Genomic DNA, 22,190 nt, shown 5'->3' with positions numbered 1-22,190 from the left:
GCGATAGATAAGTGGATGGATTGATAGACATAGATAGATAGATAGACCTGGATGAATATTATGGACAGGTAAGTAGGTACGGTACATAGATTCATGGATTGAGACAGGTAGGTAGGTAGATAGATGGATGGATAGAGAGACATAGATAGACTTGTAGGTAGGGACGTAGATAGATAGATGGATGGATAGATAGATGGATAGATAGGTAGATACTTAGATACATGGATAGGTGGATGAATGGATAGATAGATACCACTTGATAGATAGAAACGCTGAATTTTGAAAACCAAGAACGAGGTGAGGTACGAAATGGCGAGAGAGAGAGAGAGAGAGAGAGAGAGAGAGAGAGAATAGCTTCCTCTTGCTCCATGTTAGTCAATCATTTCGCCTCTCTCTCTCTCTCTCTCTCTCTCTCTCTCTCTTCCTAGTTTCTACCTCCCTCCTTCTTCCTTCCTTTTCTTTCCCTCCTTGTCTCCGTCATCCCCTCCTGTGCCCTCCTTTCCCCTCCCTTGTTTCCCCTCCCATCACCTTTCTCTCCCCCTCTCCTCTTTCCTACCTCCATCCTCTCTTCCCCTCTCCTCTTTCCCACCTCCATCCTATCTTCCCCCCTTCCCTCCCCTCCCCTCCCTTCCTTTCCCCTCTCCTCCTCTGTCTCTCCTCCCTTCGCCTTTTTCTCCCCTCTGTAACAAGCAGCCTCAAAAGGGACCATTAGATCTGTTGCTGTTTGCCATCCCTTGTACTCTCTCTTCCCCTTCCCCTCCCCTCTTCCTACCTCCCACCTCCCTCCCATTCTCTCTCCCATCTTTCCTACCTCCCTCCTCTCTCCCACTCCCTCTCCCTTCCTCTCCTCTCCTCTCCTCTCCTCTCCTCTCCTCTCCTCTCCTCTCCTCTCCTTTCCTCACCTCTCCTCTCCTTTCCTCTCCCTCCCTCCCTCCCCTCATCCTTCACAGAGAGGTACCAGGAAGGGACTGATAACCTTTCCTGGAAGTGCAAGAATGGTGATTATACGAGCTTCCACTTCTCTCCCCCTTCTCTTCATTTCACTTCCCTTCCCCACACTTCCTCCCCCTCCACTTCCTTCCCTCTCACTTCGTCTCCCCTCAACTCGACCTCACTTCACGTCCCTTCAGTTTCACTTCACCTCTCACCGTAGAGTCACTTCCCTTCATTCCACGTCACCTCCACTCACAGCACGTCCCTTCAGTTCACATCACTCCCCCGTCTCTCACTTCATTTCCCCTTCCCCCTCTTCACTTTCCTTTACTTTGGTTCATCTCTTCACTTCACTTCAGCACAGTTCACTTTTCCTCACATCACTTCTTACTCAGCTTTATAACCCCTCACGTCATTTATCCTCACTTCACTTCCACGACTCACTTCACTTCCCTTCACCTCATTTCACTTCTGCTCTTCACTTACTTCAGTTTCCTCCCTCCAGTTCACACACTTCCTCTTTTTCTTTTTACTCCACCCACTCCCTTCATCCTTTTCATCTCAATTTACTCTCTCTCTCTCTCTCTCTCTCTCTCTCTCTCTCTCTCTCTCTCTCTCTCTCTCTCTCGTTGTGTGTGTGTGTGTGTGTGTGAAATTTGGAACGTATTCATTCCAAGCAATGGCAAGCAACTTCGAGAAAACCAGGAGCGAACGCACAGTATTAAGACAAACGTATCATTAGCTGTTTTAAGACGGACTGTTATAATTTTTCCATTCTGACCTGTTTGCTGTTAGTTTCTTCCATCCAGTCCATTAGATTTGCGAATATTATACAGGTTGGAGCTTTTCATTTCACTGTTGCAATTCTTGTTAACCTTCTTCCATCCGATCCATTAGATTTGCGAATATTATACAGTATGGAGCTTTTCATTTCGCTGTTGCCATTCTTGTTAACCTTGCCAGCCTCTGGTACGAAAAACTTGTATTTGAGCAAGTAAATAACAAAAAGGAGTTGTGGAGGAGGGAGCCGGTGAAGATGGTCTTGTGGTGAGGGGCGCTATAGTCATCAAAGACATGCCTACATCCATTTTATTTACTTATTTATTTACCAAGAATCCTCCGTTTTTCCCTCCATTACTCAGCAGATGGAGAACTCTTGACAGGAATAGTGGATGTGGGATTCATTTATGTACGAATATCTAAGGTGTACGATAGTTTCCCCAGGCGTACGAAATTATTGGATGGAGTTTAATTGGCACACGTTGTTAAGCTGTTTATGGGATCACTGTAATTTACCGTATGTCTACAGATGAATTATGCAAATATCAGACAACCTTTTTCAAAACTATGAATGAAAGGTGATGGCTACCGATGCGATGCGATGATTGGTAGAGGGATAGCCTTTTCAACGGCCCCTCTTGTAGTATCTCTTGGTTTTACAGTTTATTCGTTGCAGAGCTCCTTGACTTTTTTCTCTCTCTTTTTCCAGCACTTATGTGTGAATTGTTTTATTCTTTCAAAATCTTCCGTTTCAAATAATAGTTGTCCTAATATGTCCTCTTTGTTTTCTACGTACGGTTGTTGTAGTTCTGGTTGTTTTTCTCTTTCTTCCCTGTATGCCTGGCAATCTGATATGAAGTGTTCTAAATCCTTATTCTCGTTGCCACACATTATGCACTTTGTTTCTTCTTGTGAGTGCCTTTTTCTTTCATTTAATTTCAATGTATTGGTGCGGCACTTGAAGAAAGTAATAGAGGCTGGTGTGTTGTCATATTTCATATCTTCCCCACCCATTTCTGTCTTCCATTTTCTGTATATTCTTAGTGTACTTTTTGTTCCCATTTCTGTTTTCCACACTTTTGTGTCCCATTCATGTAGTGTCGTTGTAATTTCATCTTTGCTGATGTTTTTTAGCTTGTCAAAATTTATGTTCAGTTCTTTTAGGTCTTTCTTACATTCTTTCATCCACCTGTTCTCCTTACCTCCTTTTATTATTTCTGTTATTTCGTAAACCAGACTGTTTTCTCTTTTCATGATAATCTGCATGTAATTTAGTTTCATTTTCATCATTTTAGTTTTCATTAGGGATGCTCCTATCTCTCCTGTTAACCCTGTTTCTGCTGTATATTTTGCTGCCCCTAGAATAGATCTGTAAACCGAGTTTTCAATTCTTTGTAGCTTGTTTATTTCTTCTTGTCTATATGCTATTACACTCGCTCCATACAGGATGCTAGGTAATGCAAGGCTCTTCCAGAATGTCTTACCTATGAGTAGCTTGTTGCTACTTTTTGCTGTCACTGAGTAGCTTGTATTGGCTAGTTTATGGGCTTTGTTTATCATGTTTTGCCTGTGTTTTTTGAAACAGTCTTTTGAGTTTGTTATTTCTACTCCCAGGTATGTAATAGATGTAACTACGTCTATATATTCAATTTTTTTCTGGTTGCCGATCCATATTGAATATAATAAATTTGCTTTTTGCTTTATTTATTTCAAGCCCGCATTCCTTGCCTACATTTATTAATCTTCGTATGTTTGCCTTGGCTTCTGTCATTGATTGCGAAAATTGTAGGCCATCATCTGCGTAAAATAGAGTATTTATTTTTATATTGTCATCTCTGTAGCCTAGGCCTGTACTTTCTAGTTCTTGGATTATTTTAAATGTTACAAGTTTAAAAAGGGTGGTCGATCCTGTGCAGCCCTGCCTAACGCTGGAGATTTCTATTACCGGTTCTACATTTTGGTTTAATTTTATCATGGTTTTATCCCCGCAGTATATCTCACTTATGATGTCGATTAGGTTTTCGTGGGTTTTGTTTGTTTGTTTACCTTTGTACCACGTTTTCGGAGTACTTATTTTTCGACTTCATAAAGTCGCTACATAACTGGCAGTGTAGTGTGAATATATGCCAGCAAGCCCTGTGCCTCATAAGAAACCAGCTAAAATATTGTGCTTTCCAAGATTTAATGTTATTGCTTGGATTTACCCACAGAAAGTAGCCGAGTTAGCGTAGCCATGGCTCCCGTCATCACCGCAATGAACTCGGATCTCTTGAAGGGAATAATACCAGAGAACCATGAAATATGTACACTAGAAGCAACAGTTATCACGGGCCTGGAAGAAGTAAGCGTGATTAGTATTTTAATGCAGCCGCTTTCCTTCGTTTTGTTTAAGCTAATGTGTTCTGAGCAGGCTGTCACTGCAACTACCGGTATGGCCATGAGACTTTCGATGGTAAAGTTGCTGGTGGTATTGGTATTTTGTAGAGCTGCAAAGTATTTAGATTAATATACGATAGTTTAGATACCTTGTATTATACTGCTTTTGATCAACCATGAAATCATAAGAATCTACAGTAGGTTATGTAGCCAATTCATGTATCAGTAGCCACATAGGCATTTTAGTTTTCATAGACTTCTTAGTTGTAGCCTTTATTTGTCATTGTTGTTATTATCTCTGTAACCCCAGGCTAATCTGAGTGTCAGCCTGGTGAACAGCAGCTGATATTCGTCTTCTGCAGCAGTCCACCTTCTCCCTTTCAGGGAATAGAGGAATTGAGCGGCATTTGAATAATTACTGTGGATTATATGAGTGCCATCATTGTCCTTTTCTTGTATATTTCCAATAGGGTGTGAAAGTCTAAATCATACTGTTTACTTGTTACACTCACTTTTATAAGTAATGGCTTTTGATGAGCATGCACTGTACAGTATACAGTAATCCCCCGGTTATGCGACATAATAGAGCCAAAGGCATGTCCGGAAAGTGGGTCCGTTCGGATAATGGACTTCTCCCCTGATCCCCCCATTTGTATAATACCTAACTGTGAAAGCCATTGTGAGAGGCCACTTCAGTACATCGTACAACACGTGCTCCTGTTGTTTAACACTACTTTACTCTGTCTGGTCAAGCAGACCCATCAGCCACAGAGAAGCAATCACTACTGCAGGGCCATTTCTCGCAGTGACATGAAAAAAAATGGCAACATGAGAAAAATGCAGGGAGCCCACAACACGTAATGGCAAATCGGAATAAAATCATGGTAAAATAGAATAAAATCATGGTACAGTTCAGTAAGCTGGAATAAAGTCAGTGTCAATACTCACGATTCAACCATCCCGTAGAATGAATTCAGTGTCAATACTCATGATTCAACCATCTTCCATCAGTTTTACCCTGGATCTCCAGAGTCTTCTCCAGAGTCAGCACTACCCTCTTCCTTTTCCCTGGCAGAGGGGCCATCATCACACACCCTAGGAAGAGGCATGCAAGGAACAGCAAGGCCTGAAGCAGGTAAGGAACAACCACAAAAGCCACCATGTGTGCTGCCATAACGACTGTCCAAGAGGAGCTGTTCACTACACGGTCGCCAGGCAGGAACTGGGAACGACCGAGGGGGTCTCTAGCAGACGCTGGGTGAACTACCGAGCCAGACAGCACAGCGCCACTGGGCTATTCCCATCTGGCTGGGCGAAAATGTTTGTGTGGCCATAATTTCCACCCAGACGCAAGCATTTTGTCTGGATAAAATGGAAAAATACATGTACTATGGTTTCGTACAGCCATATCACAGCACGTCTTGGGAATGGGTTGTTCGAATAATGGGTGTATGGATAATTGAGGGATTACTGTATGACCATAAAATATTGCTTAATACCAGCATGGGGAAATCAGTGTAATACTGTACTCTGCATTTTACAGAAATTTTAGCATATTTTTGCAGTCTCTTGTATCCACAACTAATTCACTCAATTGCTTCTAGGTGGCAGCAAGGGAGTGCCAAGAGAAGCTGGGAGCAGTGTGTGTGCTGGCACGGGGGAGGGTCTTCTTAGACATTGAGATCACTAGGGTTCCCGAGGTGAGAGTCAGTGATAGGCTAGAAAGTTTCCTGTGACCCATGAATGTATTTACAGTACTATGTTGGGTGATCATCATGTGACCAACAAATAGATATGTGGTGTTTTATTGATTTAATTCACTCTGACCAGATATGGCCCATAAGGGTTTTAATCCAAGGCATGATTGGGGGTTTGTTACAATGCTGCTCAGGGGAGGGCAGCTGGTCACCCTTGCCTTAATTGTTTTGAATAAGTAGCTTTGCTCTGCACTCTTAATGAGGTAATAAAGGATTGGATTCTGGGTGGATGGATAACATTTAGAAATTACAGTGCAAGTGATATGTATTATTACATTATAGGCTGTTGAAGTGCCCAGCTGAATAAGTCAACACATCCACCTGATAAGTGTGAAAAGCCAAGCTTGATTCTCAGACTGGTCAGAAAGATTTTAGCGGGAGGCAGTGGCTCAGTCGGCAGAGAGGTGGCCTGCAGTCCTACCGGACCCAGATTTAAATCCCGGCTGGGGCAGGGAACAGTTTGAGGATTTGAATTTCATAAAAATCAGACTTTACCGATCTACCAGAAGACCTGCTGACATGTCGTAAAATTACCCCTGCTAATACCAATACACCCAGTCCTGTATGAGACAGCCCTAGCATGTATTCAATATGGACGGTGGGTGTTAGTGCCGAAGTGGTGACATGCAGAGGTGTATGGTATGTAGGAGGACTACTGGGCCTTGAAAGCAGGCTGTGAAGCCTTTGTCCAGAGTCAGACACTATATATATATATATATATATATATATATATATATATATAGGAGTGCATGGTGGATGTGCATATGGTCTAAGGAATGCAGAAGGGGAAAGGATACTCGAGTTTGGGGAGGCAACGGACATGATTGTGTGCAACACATATTTTAGGAAAAGAGACAGTAGGTTAATTACGTATGAGTCTGGGGGAAATAGCAGTCAAATAGATTATTTTCTGGTTAGGAGGGCCGATAGGAGGTTAGTGAGGGATGTTAAAGTTATAGGAAGTGAGGAGTGTGTGCAGCAGCACAAACTACTGATTTGTGATATGGTGCTTAAAGAACAAGTGATGAAAAAGAGGACTTATGTACCTAGGAGGAAAATATGGAAGCTGGAAAACCAAGTAGTAAGGGATGCCTTCTATAGCGAGTTGAGGAGAGTGGTGGCTGAACAGGGAGCTGTAGACAGAGGCGTTAATGAACAGTACAGAGCCCTCAAGAACAATTTCTTGAGAGTTACTGATGTAACATGCGGCTGGACAAGAGGACCACCAAGACATAAAGTAACTTGGTGGTGGGATGAGGGTGTAGAAGCTGCAATTAAGGAGAAAAGAAGGCTTTTCCGGGAATGGAAGAAGGGTGGTAGCAAAGAGGAATATTTGGCTGCCAAGCGTAGGGCTAGGAGAGAGGTATACAGGGCAAAGTCTGAGTCACAGAGACAATTACTTAATAACCTAAATCATGGGGAAAGGAAAAATATATTTAGGGTGGCAGGTCAGGTGAAGAGGGATAATCGGGATATCATAGGTGAGCAGTGTGTGAAGAATGATGAAGGAAGGGTAGTGGTGAACAGTGAGGATATTAAAGATGCATGGAGAGAGCATTATAATCGGTTGTTGAATGAGGAGTTTGACTGGGACAGGGAAGGTTTGGAGCCAGCAGATCCAGTGTCTGGCCCTTGGCCTTTGATTGATACTGCTACTGTGAGTGAGGGCAATAGGCAGGATGAGGGTGGGGAAGGCAGCAGGTGTGTTTGGGTTGACTGCCAAAATGTTGAAGGCCTCAGGCGATATAGGGGTGAGTTTAGTCACTGACCTGATAAATAGGATTATTTATGAGTGTGTTGTCCCAGATGATTGGCTGAAGAGTGTAATTGTAAATGTGTATAAAGGGAAGGGTGATGCCCTGGAAAGAGGGAATTATAGAGGTATAAAGCTTTTAGATCAGATAATGAAGGTAATGGAGAGAGTTTTAGAAGGTATGATTAGAGAAAGAGTGAATATTGATGAGATGCAGTTTGGGTTTATGCCAGGTAGGGGGACCACTGATGCCATATTCATTGTTCGACAGCTTCAGGAAAAATATATTGGTAGGAGAAGGGATCTTTATTTTGTTTTTGTTGATTTGGAAAAGGCTTTTGACAGAGTCCCTAGAGAGGTGGTGAAGTGGGCAATGAGAAAGCTTGGCTTGGAGGAGTGGCTGGTTAGGGTGGTTATGGCCATGTATGTGGGTGCTCACACCCAGGTGAGAGTGAATGGAGATTTGAGTGATGAGTTTTCCGTGAATGTTGGTGTGCATCAGGGGTCAGTCTTGAGTCCCATGTTGTTTATCATGGTACTTGAAGCCCTTTCACGTGACTTTAGAAACGGACTCCCGTGGGAGTTGTTGTATGCTGATGATTTGGTGTTGATTGCAGAGAATGAAAGGGAGGCGGAGGAAAGGTTTAGGAAGTGGAGAGATGGTATGGGGCAAAAAGGGTTTAAGGGTAAATGCAGATAAAACAAAAGTGATGATATCTAGGGTTGGTGGCGGTACTGTCAAAGACGAGGGATAGTGGCCATGTGCAGTTTGCCACAAGGGCGTGGGAAGTAATTCCATCTTGTGCGGTGTGTGTGATAAATGGGTGCATAAGAGATGTAGTGGTATCAGAGGTAGACTGCGAGATAATGCTGATTTTATGTGTACGGCGTGCCGGGTGAGCAGGTGGAGATCGTCAGACGTGAAAGAATTGAACTTGCTGGTGAATCTCTTGAGTGTGTGGAAGAGTTTTGTTATTTAGGAGACATGTTGTGTGCTGGAGGTGGGGCTGGAGCTAGCTCTGTGGCTAGGGTGAGAAGTGGTTGGAAGAAGTTCAGGGAGCTCTTGCCTCTCCTGACATTGAGGGGGCTCTCCCTACGTGCTAAGGGGTCTTTGTATGCAGCGTGTGTTAGGAGTGTAATGCTGTATGGCAGTGAGACCTGGGAAGTGAAGGAGGAAGACATTCGCCGGCTCAGACGTACAGAAATGACAATGATTAGGTGGATGTGCAGTGCGTCCCTGAGTCCAAGGCCTGGAGGGGCTGGGTTTACAATGGAAGAGTTGAGAGGTAGGATGGGACTGGAGTGTATTGGTGTTGTGATGAGGAGAGGTAGATTGAGGTGGTTTGGACATGTGGAGAGGATGGGGGATGATAGTTGGGTGAGGAAGGTGAGAAGTGTTAATATTGGGGGTGGGGTTATGAGGGGTAGACCGAGAAAGACATGGGACGAGGTCATTAAGTGTGACCTTAGGGTTAAGGGACTGAACAGGGAGGCTGCAATGGATCGTGCAGCGTGGAGAGCCGCCATTAGGTGACCAAGGCCGACACATGCAAGCATGTTGGAGCCTTTAAAAACGAAAACGAAACGAAAAACGAAATAAAGCCACACATTTATTTGTGACCTTATGTACATCTCTAAATCTAGATTAATTTGCTTCTTAAGGTCACAGTGTGATTAGTATTTCTTGTAGCTGGTAGTATTTGAAATACAGTACTACCTGGTAGCTACTGTATATGTTAATTCACCAATCATGTAAATTTCCTCTAGGTACTGAAATTGCGGGCTGTGGACAACGTCAACGTGGTGATTTTTATGGTCAAGAATTTCTCCTTCCCAGACTCAAGGGTCAGTCATTCTTCGTAGCACAGTATATAATTAGTTTTCTTTGTATGGTGCATCATTACATGCATATAGTCTACAGTACATTTATTTTTCTGTTTTCTAATTATTGTGTTAGCAGTAGCAGTCCTCATGTTGTTGTATGTTGAGTAACTTTGGTCTGTCTGGCTGAGCAGACCCACCAACTGCAGACAAGCAGTTGCCTTTGCAGGGCTGTCCCATACAGTGAACCTTAGTTCCCTTGTGGCAGACAGCGCCTTGCCATGGCGAAGTGGGGAAGAGTGTGGAGGTTTTGGTTTCCAGATGAATACAGCTTTTGTGTCTCTCACCCAGTTAACACAAGCACTGTAGAAGGCTCTGCATCACCCCATTATTGGTTATATATAGGATATATTCAGACAAAATACCACTTTCAGAGAAACAGAGCAAGATATGTTTCTTGCATAGGAGATGTTGGAATCACAAACCTGTTTCTGCTCTTACCTCATAATAGCTGAATCATCAGCAAGTTTAAATGAAGAAAGGTGTTTTTGATCAGCAGCTTTGTAATGGAGAATCTTTAGATTAAGCAGCTTGTAAAGAGTGCTACCCGTTCTCTAATTTCCCACTCTCCAACATGCTCCTAGGAATTTTTATTATCTGCTTGGTAGGTAGAGGCACCCATCAGCCACTCACATCATGTAGTGTTACCTACTTCTACCATCACCTCTGGCATACTTTTTCTGTGTGTGTCCTCCTTTCTTCCTGTTTTCTGTGATTATGTTAGTCTCTAGCACATAAATTTAAAGCAGTGCTTTACTGTGTAAAGTAAAAGATTAACATGGTAGAACATTACAAGCCTGACTCAGTCCTTTAAAAAATATATATATATATATAAGAACATGAATTTTTCACTATACCATACAACAAAATTTGTTTCAAACATCATACTTGTCAAGAATCCATCCTGTGCATCATTCTTAATTTTTTTGTAGTTTTGATGTACTGATGCGTCATTGATCATAGGTTGTTCCACATGCATTACCAACAGCATTTGATAAATGTACTCCACATTAGTTTTGCCATTGCTTAAATTACATATACTTTATTATAATAATTCACAGAGGTGCATAGGTTTTAGCATGTTAAAAGTACTTTCATGTACTGTACTGTATTGTGTACTGCAACTTTTTGATGCAGTCATTAATATTTTCACAAGATCATGCTATGTTAGATTTTGAATGAATGCATCATATTTAAAAAAAAAAAAAAAAAAAAAGTAAAGATTTTTGTGGTATCTTTCAAAAAATGCAGCTCTTCATGACCTGGAAATTATTAGTGATTTTTTCTTATTTAGAAATTGGGCTCCTTTTTGAGCTTATTTTAAAAGTACTGTAAAACTTTTTGAATATTCTTATAAACAGCTGTATGAAATCAAATGCTGTGATAGTAATTGTTTTTCACTGTGATGATATATCTGTAGCTCCATTTATTGTGTGTTAGCGTTTGTTTGAGAGTGTATGTGAGTGAGGTGGAGGGTGGGAGAGGGAGGGGGAGGCTGAGGATGAGACGGAGGGATGAAGCGGAGAGGTATATGAGAGAGGGGTGTGTAAGCTTGGTGCAAGGCAGTGAAGTGGCATTGGACAGGGCGACGTGGAGGCAGTTTGTTTGTGGCCACCCCTTACAGGATTGAGGCATCTGGCAATAGGTAGATAGCTTTGTTCACCTGATGGTGTCTGTCCATGCTGAACGATCTTTGGCAACATCTCTGTTTAATCCCATAACCCTGAGGTCTTTTTGTTGGACCACCCAGAATTTTCATAGATCTAGTGCTTGGTGCTGTTAGAGCACCATTTTTCATAAATAATCCATACACAAGTTGATATGCAGTGTACTGTACTTAACCAAACCCCATCTTAATACAGGAGCAGTGCTTTGAACGTTTGTACAAATTAGCCGAGCGTCCGGATTGGAAAAAAGGGACGCAAGTGTGGCAGCAGACATTTGGTTATGAGGGTAACCCCATAGCTGAGATAAGGCCGCTGAATAATGAAATCTGCACTCCAAGACCCGATCTTGACCTGAAGAGCTTAAAACAGTCCTCTGCCATCTTAGACAATTTACCACAAGATGTCCTCCCTCCTCACCTCAGACAGTCACAAAAGGATGACAAGGAAGATGATGATGAAAAGGAAAAGGATGGTGGTCATGCAGAAGTGAACAGTAAGGAAGGTGAGTGTGATAGTTTATGATTTTTGGTCTGTAGCTCACTCATTCTTTTCACAGGTATATTGTATTATGTTGATGATTATTATAATGAATTCTATGTAAGGGAAACAAATTTTAGCCGTCCCAAAAATAATAGTGTTTTTTGTGGGATCATTTTCTCATTAGATGACATGGGAGATGGCTTGAAGATTTTTAATTATGTATAGCTACCAGGGGCATCCTGCAGGTTAGTCTCCTCTGCCAAAATGCTCTTGACAGTGGTAGCAGCCTCAGGTCTATTAAGAACTTTTTTTTAGTTGTACTTTGTCATATTGTTGTCTTTATAATGTCTTTAAGGAAGTTTTCACCCTTTTCTGTTATTCAGATCTCAATCAAGAGGAGAAGAGCAGCAGAATAAGGGAGGAGAGAGGTCCCAAGTTTAGGATAAGTTGTAGCAGGTATGTGTTGTTATTGTTGCTCTTATTGTTATTACCTCAGGCTCATCTGATTGTGAACTTAAGTAGGGAATACAGGTAACAGAATTATTGATAATGGTTAGTGATTTATGAGTGAGAGTAGTATCAACCAGCATTTAAGCAGCTGGGAAACAGCTGTTTATGATATCTGTCAGATATTGCTGACATGCTGTATAACCCAGTAACCCGGAGAACAGGGGACCCAACTTTTGTTGTCAGCCATATATCGGAAATGTGGGGGAGCTGATGATACATAATATAACTTGTTACATAGAGTGTAAACAACAATATTTGTACCATTATGATAACTTGATTAAACCTTCTTTATCAGGACTGGAACAACCCATAAATTTGGGAGCCCTGAGGCAGCTCGTCAGTTTGGTGCTGGAGTTAATGAGATGCTGGGGTGGCCAGTGGATCTCTCAAACTTTGATATGGAGGTTCTGCTTTGCATTGACACAGGTAGCAAAAACTGAAGGTTGATGTGCTGTGTTATAATTAAGTGTGCATGCTGCTTGTACTGATCAGGACTGTAGGGAAATAACACACTGTAAGTTACCTCTGTTTTTGTTGTACTGTTTTTGTGAGAGTTGTTTACAAAGAGTGATAAAAGAAATTTCACTTCAGGGTGTATCACTTTAAGGACCTGTTAAGGTGGTTTATCTTACTCGTTTCAATATAAAGGTTTCTTATTATTCACATGGATGTTGCCTCCTACATGCCTCTCTCGCTGAGTCTTGTGTAATTTGATTGGATCTCACATTTTAGGAATGGATAATATATTCGCTGCTTGCCTTTTTTTTTTTTCTCTCAGATAAGATGTTTAATACACACTGTTTAAAGTGGGATGAACAACTACTATTATGAATTGGATAGCAAGTCTCACAGCTGTTTGATAATACTATATTACTAGAATTTCATGGTATGCCACATCCAGGATGCAGGTATATTACTAAATTATGGTACCAATAGTTTTCCAGTGTACAAAATGTAATGAATGCCAGTTGGAATGAAGGCCATCAGTGTACAAAATGTAATGAATGCCAGTCAGAATGAAGGCCATTTATTGAGTCACCAGTGCTTGAATATTTACTTATTTTATCATTTATTCATTTTAAGTTCGTGGAGAATTTTGCCTGTTTGCAGCTTATTTCCTGTAGCTCAGTGGCAGGATGAGACAATGCTACAGCTCACCATTCTTTTCAGAGAATATCTTTGTGACCAGCACCATATTTCAGTGTTTATCTCTTATTACATCTCAACATTGAGAAGGGAGAGTTGGCCATATTATGTCCAGTTCAAGTGAACGGAGGATAGTTAGACTGAACATGAGACGATACAAGATTAAAGCATGCAGAAATCATAGGTATTCCAATATGGTCAGGATAGTGATGATTACTAACTGTAGGCAGAACTTTAATCAGGAGGTTTACAGTACTTTCCTCCAGAGTGTGTGTATGTGGCCATCTGTCTGACAAAGGAGCCCCTCTTCAAACGCAATTTGACAAGCTTTGGACCGACCAACCTGCGTGCCACCCTGTGCTATAACCTGATGCGCCTGGCAGCCCCTCAGCCTGGGGAGGTGGTGATTGACCCTATGTGTGGTGGTGCTACTATACCCATGGAGGTCAGTACTGAAAACATGTAAACATTTAATGACTGTGGTGACCAAAGTGGATTCACCTTTCCAACTCTCACGTGTTGTTGATTTTTAGTAATAATTTTCTGTTACAGATAATTATATGACAGGGGAGCAAGTTTGTTGACTGAACTGGGTATGGAGGAACACATGACAAGGGTTTGGGGCTCCTTTTCTGAACTTGGTAGTCACTTGAAGGTGGCAGGTGGGGGCGCTCACCATCCACACACTCGATGTATTGCTACTCTCGGGTGACTGCCCTTTCCTATCTTTCCTTCCGCCTTCTTCTGTCTTTTTTTCCTTCATTCTTTTCTCTTCCCTATGCCTACGGGTGGCTGTACACTCCCTCCTCTGTCTTTTTTTTCCTTCATTCGACCAACATGCCTAGCCCCGGTTGTACGCTCCTCATGGAGCAATGTAGGACTGGATGACGATGGATGGATGGACTTTCCTCTTCCTTCTGCCTGTGGGTGAGTCTAAACTGAGTGATAAGCCAAATGGTGTTCTGTACACCAGGAAACCATTTACTATGCTGGGTGGTAACCATATAACCAAATTATGGCACCTGGTGGTTAGTGGGTAATTAAGGCACTCCAATCAGCTTAAGCCTGTACAGGTGTATATCCAAGGGGTGTTTGGGTTTTATTGCTCACGTAATGACACCCAGGGATGAATGAGGCTGGTCACTCTCATCTTAAATGTCAGGACCAACTTACCTAGCCCTGGGCTCCTATGCTCCTCATGGGGCAACGCAGGATTAGATGATGATGATGATAGTCAGTTGATTGACCATTGGGAAGTTGTCTATGAAGCACATCTGTAAAAGAAAAAAAAGAAGAATATTAGTGGATGATTGAGCTTGTGTCCATCCAGCCATCATCCAATCCTACGTTGCTCCATTGAGGAGTGTAAGAATCCGAGGCAAGGCAAGTTGGTCCTGACATTTAAGATGAGAGTGACCAGCTTCACTCATCCCTGAGTGGCATTACTTGAGCAATAAACCCCAACCATTCCTTGGATATAAACTTGTGCTGGCTAAATCCGATTGTAGCACTGTAATTACTCACTAAACCACCAGGTGCCATAATCTGGTTAAATGATTACCATCCAGAGTAGTAAATGGTTTCCTGGTGTACAGGAAACCATTTGGCTTGTTGCTCAGTATAGAGTCACCCATAGGCAGAAGGAAGAGGGAGTGTAAAGTCACCCATAGGCAGAAGGAAAAGGAAAGAAAGACAAAAGAGGAAGGAAGGAAGAGAGGAAAGGGCAGACACCCAAAGCAACACTACATTGAGTGAGTGGATGGTAAGTGCCCCCACCTACCACAAATTGAACTTATGAGGTACTGTAAAACCAGGAGTTTGGAGGCTTGAATGGTATGTGAATGATTGTTGGGCTATTTCCTGGGCATGCTGTTAATAGTTCTTCCTCTTTCAAGATTGTGATGGAAACTAGAAAGCTTTTGTGTGGGGGGGGGGGGAGGTGATGGAAACAGAGACAAAGTGTGTAGCTTAGGCTGAGGTGTGTTAAAGATTGGGAGTGATGTACTTTATAGTGTAGTTGGATTTTTTATTTTCATATCTATCTATCTATATGTAAAGCGTCTTCAGTGCAGCACATAAGAGAAAGATTGTATGTCTTTGTTTATCTTCTTCAGTTGAATTTCTATCTTGTTTATCCTGTTCATCTTCACTTTCATTATTATTACAATTCTTTTGTTATTCTTCTTCCTTTGAGTTGTCAACAAGAATTAGCCATGTTAAAACTGTCTTAAGGTTGTTTTGTTCTTGAAACCTCTCTTACTATCACTCATCCTCCATTTCTTTCTCATTCTGTAATACACTGGGAGGATAAATGATTGGTGGAGTTAGTAGACACTTGTAATTAAGTATTATTTGGCTTTCTTGCTATTTTTCAGGGCTCGCAGACCTACAGGTCAGTGCTGCATCTGGGTGGGGACAATTTTGGCCAGGCAGTGAAGCGAAGTCGAGACAATATTGACTATCTGATTAAAAAGGGTCGATCAATGGTGGTTGATGTTGCTCAGTGGGATGCCACTAGACTGCCACTGCGTAGCCAGATCGTGGATGCCATTGTGTCAGACCTGCCATTTGGGAAACGCATGGGCAGCCAAGCAGACAACCGTGTGCTGTATTACCGGGCTTTGGTGGAACTTGCTCGAGTGACCAAGATCTCCACTGGCCGAGCAGTCCTTCTCACACATGACAAGAAGAGCATGATCAGGGTCAGATTTTATAACTCATTCATACATTTATGAGGCTCATTTGATGCATATCATTTCTGTTGTTAGTCATTCACTTCATGAAAACCCAACTGTAATAATTTGTCTTGGTAGGAACTTGATAAGAACTTCTGACTAAAACATTGAAGAAAAGCAAGAAGTGTTTTTTATTTTTCATTTTTTTAAATTGACATGCAGTACATTAATGTTCATTTGGATTGTGAACCATGCATATAAGATGGTGGAAAACTTGCACTTCCATCCTGATATTATATGCATCAACATTTTAACAGTATAGGAGTGTGATGTTTTATATAGAAATTCATTGATAATTAGTAGCTCTGTAGGCATTATATTAGCTGTATTTTCTGTCATAATATGTACAGCGTATAGAGTATAGATGTATTACTGTACAATGTATGTTTCCACAGAACATCAAGAGGGTGCATACCTTGTGGAAAACAGGAGGGTCCCAGACAATCAACATTGGAGGTTTGTCAGCTGTAATATTCATCCTGTACCGCACCTCACTACTTGCTGACCCCACTCTAAAGGCGGAGTGGAGCTCCAAGAAGAGAAAACATGAACAAGATGATCAGGCAACCAGGGAAGTTGTGATCTGATTGACCTGCATGGCAAATAACAGAGATGGATTATATTTTGCTATGTATGTAGAATATTGTAATAAATACTTTTTCTACTCACAATCAGGTTGTAAACCATACAGTGCTTCCTTGTAGTAAGTCATGCTAAAAGTAGGTTGACTGCCCTTTCCTCTTTTCCTTCCTTCTTTCCTTCCATCCTCTTCTGTCTTTCCTTCATTCTTTCCTCTTACTTATGCCTATGGGTGACTCTACACTCCCTTCTCTGTCTTTTTTTTCCTTCATTCTTTCCTCTTCCTTCAGTCTGTGGGTGACTACACTGAATGGCAAGCCAAATGGTTTCCTGTACACCAGGAAACCATTTACATACTACGCTGGATGGTAACCATATAACCAGGTTATGGCACCTAGTGGTTTAATGGGTAATTATGGTGCTCCAATTGGATTGAGCCTGTGCAGGTTTATATCCAAGGGGTGGTTGGGGTTTATTGCTCATGTAATGCCATTCAGGGATGAGTGAGGCTGCTCACTCTCATCTTAAATGTTAGGACCAGCTTGCCTAGCCTGGGGCTCCTGGTCTCCTCATAGAGCAATGCAGGATTATATATATATATATATATATAATATGCAGGATTTAATTGAAATGTCATCTGACCCCATTACTAAAGTTCATCTACAAACTGCAGATGGATGTTGGTGATATCCTACACAACTCATTGTGAACTTTCTATTTAGTACCATTTCTCCATCAACAGCAGTTGAGTTGCTTTAGCTATTCAGGGACAACTTTTATAAGTTCAGCTGTTTGGAAAAGACAGCTAACAACCACAGTACAATATTGTATTGCAGTGTAAACTTCAGCAGCATGCTGAGCAGCACTTTGCACATAATTAGAAGGAAAATGTTCATCATGAACTATTTTATTGGCATGTATTTTGCTCGTCTGGCCCTTTGCAATGGCATGTCTACTGGGGGTTCAAAGAAATGTTTTAATTTTTATTTATTCTTGTTTAAGTATTAGTATTATTTATTATTAAGTTTAAGCATTACTGAGGATTCAGCAGTGCCTTTGTCTAGTGTGTATTGACATTAGCACTGTTGAATTTGTCTATGACCAATCAATACTTAATTTACCACAGTCTAATTTGTTTTTATTTTTCCCATAACAGATACAAATCCTTTATGTCTTGCCCACCCCCCAACTTAGGCTCAAGCTGAGTTATATATACCAGCAGTTAAGGAACAGAAAGAAAATGAGAAGTAGGGACTTAGATTGAGACAAGTCATCATGGTGCACTTTTCAAAACTGGTGATTTACCAAGATACAGATATAGAAGCTAGCATCCTCACTACCACTGGATTTTGAATACAAAGGCAAACACTCCACCATTCATGACTGAGCAGGTCCTACACAGCACCTTGTTCTCCACAACTATTCCAGTGGCATGAGAACTGGTGAATGTTTTAGACTCATGCACAACCCACAACTCCCATCCTTCACCAGAAGTCTTTATACTGGTGACCATCTCAACAATTCCTGAGGAAGAACAAGACCACATTCCTGAAGATAGGGTTCTACCACTTAACAACATGAAACATCAAGGAGATTCCTTTAGACCATTTGCCCTATTGTAACTCCCATACAGACTACTTTATCATCATCCCACAATCGTGCTCCTCGCTTTGCGTACAAAAAGGAATGGATCACTTTCACGTGAAGAAACTGGTGGTAGCAGCAGACCTCAAATCTGTTACATTACTCTTCTGTTTCAGGTATGTAGGCAGCCACTGTGGACATCATCATCATCTGGGAGAAGTTAATGTCTTCCCAAGGAGCTACCAATACAATTACCTGATGCTGTAGCCCCCTCAAGTGTATTACAGTTTGCACTGTATTGATTTTTTCTACTTAAAGTCTGGATGTTGCTACTCGCCGTGCCCTAGGGCAGGAAAGGAGGTCCAGATGATGATGATGATAAAGTCTGTAACCCTTTCTCTAATCCTAGTCTTTTCAGTCAGATAACATCTTTATTTCCATTTTATTCTGGCTCCCATCAGACATTTTAATTAAGCCCAGGAGAAGCATACCTACATTTTAGGGCATGAAAAACAACTCCCGTGGATAACTGTGTGATTCAAGGCATTTAATATAATTCATAGAACTGTACATTCTTAGCAGTATAAAACTATGGTATAAGAGTATAACTATATGATATAGTATGGTTTAAAAGTATAATAATGCAATATACCATCATTTTTTACCTGTACACCTGTCTCTGTGATACAAAAGTCTCAGTCTAAGTGGAACTGAACAGTTCCTTTTCTGAGGATTACTGAGTCAGTCTCAGTCTAAGTGGAACTAAACAGTTCCTTTTCTGAGGATTACTGAGTCAGTCTGTGTCCCAGCAGGCCATCAAAATGCCAACAGCCTGTAAATGTAACCTGTCTCCAAAAGAGTATCAGTACAGAAAAGAGACTATGAGCACTGTATGTGAATAAGCCATCATGCAGATACAAGAAAAGGAGAACATTGTATCTCTCAGAATCTAGGTACTAGTTGTAAATTTACATAAAGTCCATTCAAAAGAAAACAGTATCTTCTCATTGGCACCACAGTTAAATTTAAAATAACTCCCTGAAAAATGAGCTGGTGCATAAGAGATGTACAGTAGTGGTATTGGGGTAGACTGTAAGATAATGCTGATTTTGTGTGTTGGGTGGGAGCATGTGGAGGACATGAGAGGATTCATCTTGCTGGTGAGTCTTGAGTTTTGTTACATGAGGGACATATTGTGTGCTGGAGGTGGGACTGTAGCTGGGTTTGTGGCTGGAATAGAGAGTGCTTGGAGGAAGTTCGGGGAAATGTTGTCTCTCCTGACATGATAGGGCTCCCCCTCCGAGCTGGGGGATCTTTGTTTGCACCATGTCTCAGGAGTTTAATGCTTTGTGGTGGCGAGACCTTAGCAGTTAAGGAAGAGGATATTTGTAGGCTCAAACATGCAGCGGTGACAATGATTAGGTGGATGTGTAGTGCATCCTTGAATGCAAGGCCTGGAGGGGCTAGGTTTATTATGGGAGAGTTTAGAGGAAGGATGGTACTGGAGTGTATTGGTGTTGTGATAAGGAGGGGTAGATTGAGATGGCTGGGGGATGGGTGCAGAAAGTCAGAAGTGTAAATGTTGGGAGTGGGTTTGCAAGAGGCGGGCCGAAAGACCTGGGACAAGGTCATAGTGTGACTTCAGGGATGAGGGACTGAATAGGGAGGCTGCCAGAGATCGAGCAGCATGGAGAGCTGCCATTAGGTGACCAAGGCCAACACATGCAAGCATGTTGGAACTTTTATAAGCAAAATAAATCTCAATGGCACTAAGACCCAGCATACTACACTAAAGCAAGGTAAGTGGTTTCTAAAACTAAAAACTGAAAGACAACAAAGGTGAGGCAATTGTGTCCTATAGATAAGTATTTCAGACAATTGAGGCAAGGCAAAAGTATCATATGGAGAAGTGCTTTGGGCAGGTACTTTTTTGGAGAGTGGGTGGGGGGGACATCATTCCTGCAAAGTTGTGGATATTTCCCCTTAAAATCCACACATACCCAAGAATCTCCTAACATCATTTATAATTATCATGGATTACATTTGATTTATGGCCCTAGTATTTTTTAGACAGAGGATGCGCCCTTCCTTAGTATGTAGCCTAGAAATTATTACGTGTCTGTGAGCTAGATACCATACTGTTTTATGTTGCTGAATTCACTCCTGCTTGATGTAGGTGGTGGAAGTGTGTACCTGGATGCTGCATTAATTCTCCAAAGAAAGAACACACATGATGACATCATCTAGATAATTTCTCACCAATCTTTCCCTAAGCAATTGGGGTGTTAAGAGTCTCGTGACCCTGGAAAATGTAACAGGAATGCAATTCAAACCAAAAGGCAAATAGTCAAAACTACCATGTGATTATGCTGTCAGTAAAAATGGTTAAGTTGCTACTGGCATCGTCTTCCTTGGACAACCTTTCAAATCTAATGATGCATAACATTTCTGACCAGCTGTTTTTTTTCTACAGGCCCTTCAAGTTTTGGAAGTGGTTACAAGTCCACCTCCAATCAAATGTTTACTTGTTTGTAAGCCAGACATATCCTCTTGATTCATCTGGCTTACTGACAGATACATTCTGGCATAGCCAAGCCACCATGGAAGGTTCCATATGTCCTTATTTGCTATTTCATCAAGCATGTTACTAATAATCCCCTTAGCTTTCTCAGGGTAGTGATACACTGCATCTTTAACTGTGGTGTTGTCTTTGATCCCTGTCTTTACAGGAGGCCCTTTGAACTCTCCCCTTTTTTTTTTTTTTTTTTTTAAACAGCTGATGGTATTGTTTTAGCATTGTCTTAAGCTGCAGCTGTGTTTTAGGCTCAAGTGGTCCTGCTGTTTCCTTTTAAGCGTCTCATTAAATTTCTCTACTACCTGCAGAGGCAATGCTATCAGTTTGAAGAACCGTATCATTAGAGACTAGCTACCAGACAAGATTGCTTAAAATTTTCAAGATTGGTGGCTGTAACAGTTTCTGGTTATGTACAATGTCACCCTGGCACTAGCTGATACAAGGTAAGCAAATTTCCCACTTACAGAAACTTTGACACACAACTGGGAGTCGCCAGATTAAAAATGTTTGAGATGAAATTTCCAAGGCTGTGTTGGGTTCTTCACTGACCGGGATGGGGAACATACAAGTACAGTACCGTGTTTGCAAATGTTTAACTACAAGCTCTCCCAGTTGGTGGAGTTAATAAGTTGCCTACCAGGACAGGAAAATCTCACCTAATGAGGATTTTGAATGATAAAGGTGCCTGATTGGGTACACTAAAGCATCCCACTTACAGGCCTGTTGCTTGCTTCACTCTGTGGAAGGCTTTCACTAACATCTATCCATAGTAAAAGGCTCTGTCTCAAGAAAGATGTCAGGGAGTACCAGTGTTAGATATGCTAGTTGTGGACTGATTGTATGTACCCATTGAAAACATTCAAGTTCAAGGATCCTAGAGCAGAAACTAGAGTCTGAGTTATCCGTTACTGGAGGCAGGTTCTTAATTATGGGAAATTTCTTATGTAAATTCACACACCACTTTCTTGGAAGCAAGTTACTTCACTTCCAGTATTGACCAGTGCATTGGATAACCTCTGGTTCACAAACAGTGAAATGCGGGACTTTGAATCTTCCAAATCTTACAGTCAGTTGGACTGTTGGAATTAGCAACCAAGACAGTATCCGTACCCTCTCCTACAGCATACTCTTAAACCATCAGAATAAGCATTCTTAGCAGGTTTGGGCTGCAGGCTGCTGGTCTCTGGTTGGTCTTTCTGTAGTAATGCAGTAAGTTTTCTCTGAAAGAGGTTTGAATGTTTTCATCTGATGAATTCAGTTGTTGAACTGTTGCTCTAGTTTGTCAAAACCATCTTGATTGAGAATATGTCTTGGTGGGCTTTGACAGCAGCAGTGAGGTTGTCTCTCTTTGCACTCACTTGTTGACAGCATCCCAGTCTGATTGTAATACAAGCCTCCTCACATCCTCAATGCTGTTAAGAAATTCACTTAAGG

General features: G+C 41.6%; 1 protein-coding gene across 1 annotated transcript; it reads left to right on the top strand.

Moving 5' to 3' along the window:
* The first annotated feature begins 3,946 nt into the window (after positions 1-3,946).
* On the top strand, positions 3,947-16,769 carry LOC145397923 (tRNA (guanine(6)-N(2))-methyltransferase THUMP3-like). The gene is made up of 9 exons (XM_080270927.1): positions 3,947-4,054; positions 5,694-5,789; positions 9,367-9,444; positions 11,343-11,649; positions 12,011-12,083; positions 12,433-12,563; positions 13,550-13,728; positions 15,659-15,985; positions 16,414-16,769. The coding sequence occupies exons 1-9, from the start codon at positions 3,947-3,949 to the stop codon at positions 16,603-16,605; spliced, it is 1,491 nt and encodes a 496-aa protein (XP_080127053.1). The 3' UTR covers positions 16,606-16,769.
* Positions 16,770-22,190: the final 5,421 nt, after the last annotated feature.

This window comes from Coenobita brevimanus, chromosome 5, assembly GCF_032717465.1.
Source record: "Coenobita brevimanus isolate Jiangsu-jjx chromosome 5, ASM3271746v2, whole genome shotgun sequence".
Lineage (NCBI taxonomy): Eukaryota > Metazoa > Arthropoda > Malacostraca > Decapoda > Coenobitidae > Coenobita > Coenobita brevimanus.
This window is presented reverse-complemented; position numbering and strand designations above follow the sequence as displayed.

Bases quoted from the DNA above. Each gene is read 5' to 3' on its own strand.
- LOC145397923 (XM_080270927.1), top strand. From the start codon at position 3,947: ATGGCTCCCGTCATCACCGCAATGAACTCGGATCTCTTGAAGGGAATA. The intron at 9,445-11,342 runs GTCAGTCATTCT...ATCTTAATACAG, and splicing joins TCTCCTTCCCAGACTCAAGG to GAGCAGTGCTTTGAACGTTT. The intron at 15,986-16,413 runs GTCAGATTTTAT...ATGTTTCCACAG, and splicing joins ACAAGAAGAGCATGATCAGG to AACATCAAGAGGGTGCATAC.